General features: G+C 42.1%; 1 protein-coding gene across 2 annotated transcripts in view; it reads right to left on the reverse strand.

Annotated features, from left to right (window-relative positions):
* LOC110320988 (protein S100-A9) overlaps positions 1-1086 on the reverse strand; it is a 3101-nt gene extending 2015 nt beyond the window's left edge. The window contains exons 1-2 of one of the 2 annotated variants that reach the window (XM_021197068.2): positions 1011-1086; positions 474-635 (exon numbers count right to left, since the gene is read on the reverse strand). In XM_021197068.2, the coding sequence (XP_021052727.1) occupies positions 474-626 (153 nt within the window). In that variant the 5' untranslated portion in view covers positions 627-635; positions 1011-1086. Of the gene's footprint in view, positions 1-473; positions 639-1010 lie in introns of both variants that reach the window. The other variant, XM_021197067.1, reaches the window with a different exon arrangement.
* Positions 1087-2487: the final 1401 nt, after the last annotated feature.

Genomic DNA, 2487 nt, shown 5'->3' on the forward strand with positions numbered 1-2487 from the left:
CTCTCTCTCTCTCTCTCTCTCTCTCTCATCATCATCATCATCATCATCATCATCATCATCATCATCATCATCATCATTATTATTATTATCTATCTATCTATCTATCTATCTATCTATCTATCTATCTATCTTTCTATCTATCTATCTACAAATCATAGCCACTCATTCCTGCTGCACCCAGCCCAGACTATCCACAGAACTCTCTCACCATCCTCCCAACTCTCAGGTCATTGAATTCACTTGTGTTCTTAAAGTTATGTGTCACCAACACTGGGATATGGGTTCCTAGATCATCTCTGCAGTCCTCTGCCCAAAATAGGGCACCACACATTGCAGATGTTCAACTGAACCATTTCCTGACTCATGGCTAACTTTGAGTGCCTCTAATGGCAGAACCCTACTGCCCCTGGTGCTAGGTTTTGTTCTCAGACTGCAGCAGATTGCACCCTCCTCTCTCACTAGCCAAGCCTCACCTTCATAAAGGTTGCCAATTCCTTTTTCACCATTTCTTTGAATTCCTTCTTGCTCAGGGTGTCATGGTGTCCTTCCTTCTTAGAGTATTGATGGAAGACGTCGATGATGGTGGTTATGTTGCGCTCCATCTGAGATGGTGCTTTGTTGGCCATCTTCCTGCTCTTCTTTGAAAACAGGGGAAACAGAAGTTACAAATAAAAGAATGAGACATCAAGCTTCTCTGACCTAGTCTCTGGCCACTCTTAGGCAAGAAAAGGAGGGGGAACACAAAATAAAAAGAACAGGTAGGGTGCTACATAATGGAGAGACAGCTTCCCTCCACATACACACAAAAACAAAATTTTGACTATTAATGGAATGCAAAAAACAAGAATATTTTATAGTACAACATTCTTAGAAAAAGTAAAGGAAGATATAAAATGAATAGGTCAACCTAAGAGGGCTTCAAGAGGAAGGCTTGGAGGAAACTTGGCCAAGGGAAGGAACGAAAGATCTAGTAGGGAGACTCCTCTCCACGGAAGATGAAGCTTACTTACCAAGGCTAAAGAGTCACAGAGTGTTGGCAAGAGCAGTGTAAGCCCAGTATTTATAGGCAGCTCCTTGCTAGATACTTGGTTATCTCTGGGAAAGATTGCTTCACATTGAGCAGTGTGGTAACCCTGACAGTCAGGGAGCTGGGGTGGGGCAGGAAATGTTCACACAGCTCTTCTGTTTTGTGAAATTCCCAGCCCTGGGCTTGGAGCTTGTTTGGGAGGAAACTGGTCAGTTGGCTCACTTCCCTTCCATCCAACCTCCCCCTAACCCCTCCCCACCCAAATCTTAAGCAAGACAGCCTACCTGCCATCTCTGATACCTTTCATTTCCTTGTCCTGACTTGTAATATACAGAGGGTGGCAGGGGAATCATAGTGGCCATCTCATTCTGGCTCTATCCCCTGAGTTTATGGTCTGAGCCTTCTCATGTGTTTTCCTGGCTCTTTGGGGAAGGGTGGGGGTGTTCATGGCGTTCTTGAATGGAATTAGTGCTAGGAGGCTCCTCAGAGGTGGTAGCTCTTTCCCAATGGAGAGGAATGTTATGTTCAGAAGGGGACCTAAGCAAGATCATTTAGCTAGCATGTGACCTAGCAGGGACTGTACTCAGACATCTCAGTTCTTTTTAAGGGTGTTTACTACTACATTCTCCCCTTGCTTCTGAGAGCAGAGCTATCTTCAGTGGTTCCTATTCCCCGTTGTCATTTATGTCCCCTAGGAACTTATATCCTAGAAGGTAGCTGATTTAAAAAATGATTATTATTAGCCTATAATAACTAAACAGAACAATGACTTTCATTTTAACATTTTCATATATGCATATAATGTATTTTGATAAAAAATTTCCTTCTATTTTCTTTTCTTATCCCATCTCTCTATTCCTCTTTTCTCCTTGTACCTCTCTGATAGTCTCTTTCACATCCTTTCCTGGGGGCAGTGGTTAATTAAGTCACCCTTTAGACATGCCGCAGGAAGCAGGGGCAGCAGGCTGGGCATCAAGGGTTCCACGCTCAGCCCTTACTTTGCTTGCATGTTCTGTTTCCTTTACCCTTAATTTTCACATAGAGAGAGAACATGTAGTGCTTGTCTTGTGAGTCTAGTTTATTATGTTTAACATGATAATCCCTAGGTCCATTCATTTCTTACAAATGGTACAATTTGTTCTTCTTTATGGCTGAATACTTTCTTATGTGTGTATACCACATTCTCTTTATCCATTCATCTATTGTTGGGCACCCAGACTTGTGTATGTTGGCTGTAGCGAATAGTTCCACAATAAACATAGATGTGCAGATATGTCTATTGTATAATGACTTTTATGCCTTTGGCTGTATACTCAGGAATAGCAAGGCTGGGCTTTATAAAGAATCTCCATGCTGATTTGCATAGTAACTGGATTACGTTACATTCCTAACAAGTTCCCTTTTTTTTCATATTCATGCCATTATTCTTCTCTTCTCTTCTCTTCTCTTCTCTTCTCTTC

This window comes from Mus pahari, chromosome 4 (genome assembly GCF_900095145.1).
Source record: "Mus pahari chromosome 4, PAHARI_EIJ_v1.1, whole genome shotgun sequence".
Taxonomy (NCBI): Eukaryota; Metazoa; Chordata; class Mammalia; order Rodentia; family Muridae; genus Mus; species Mus pahari.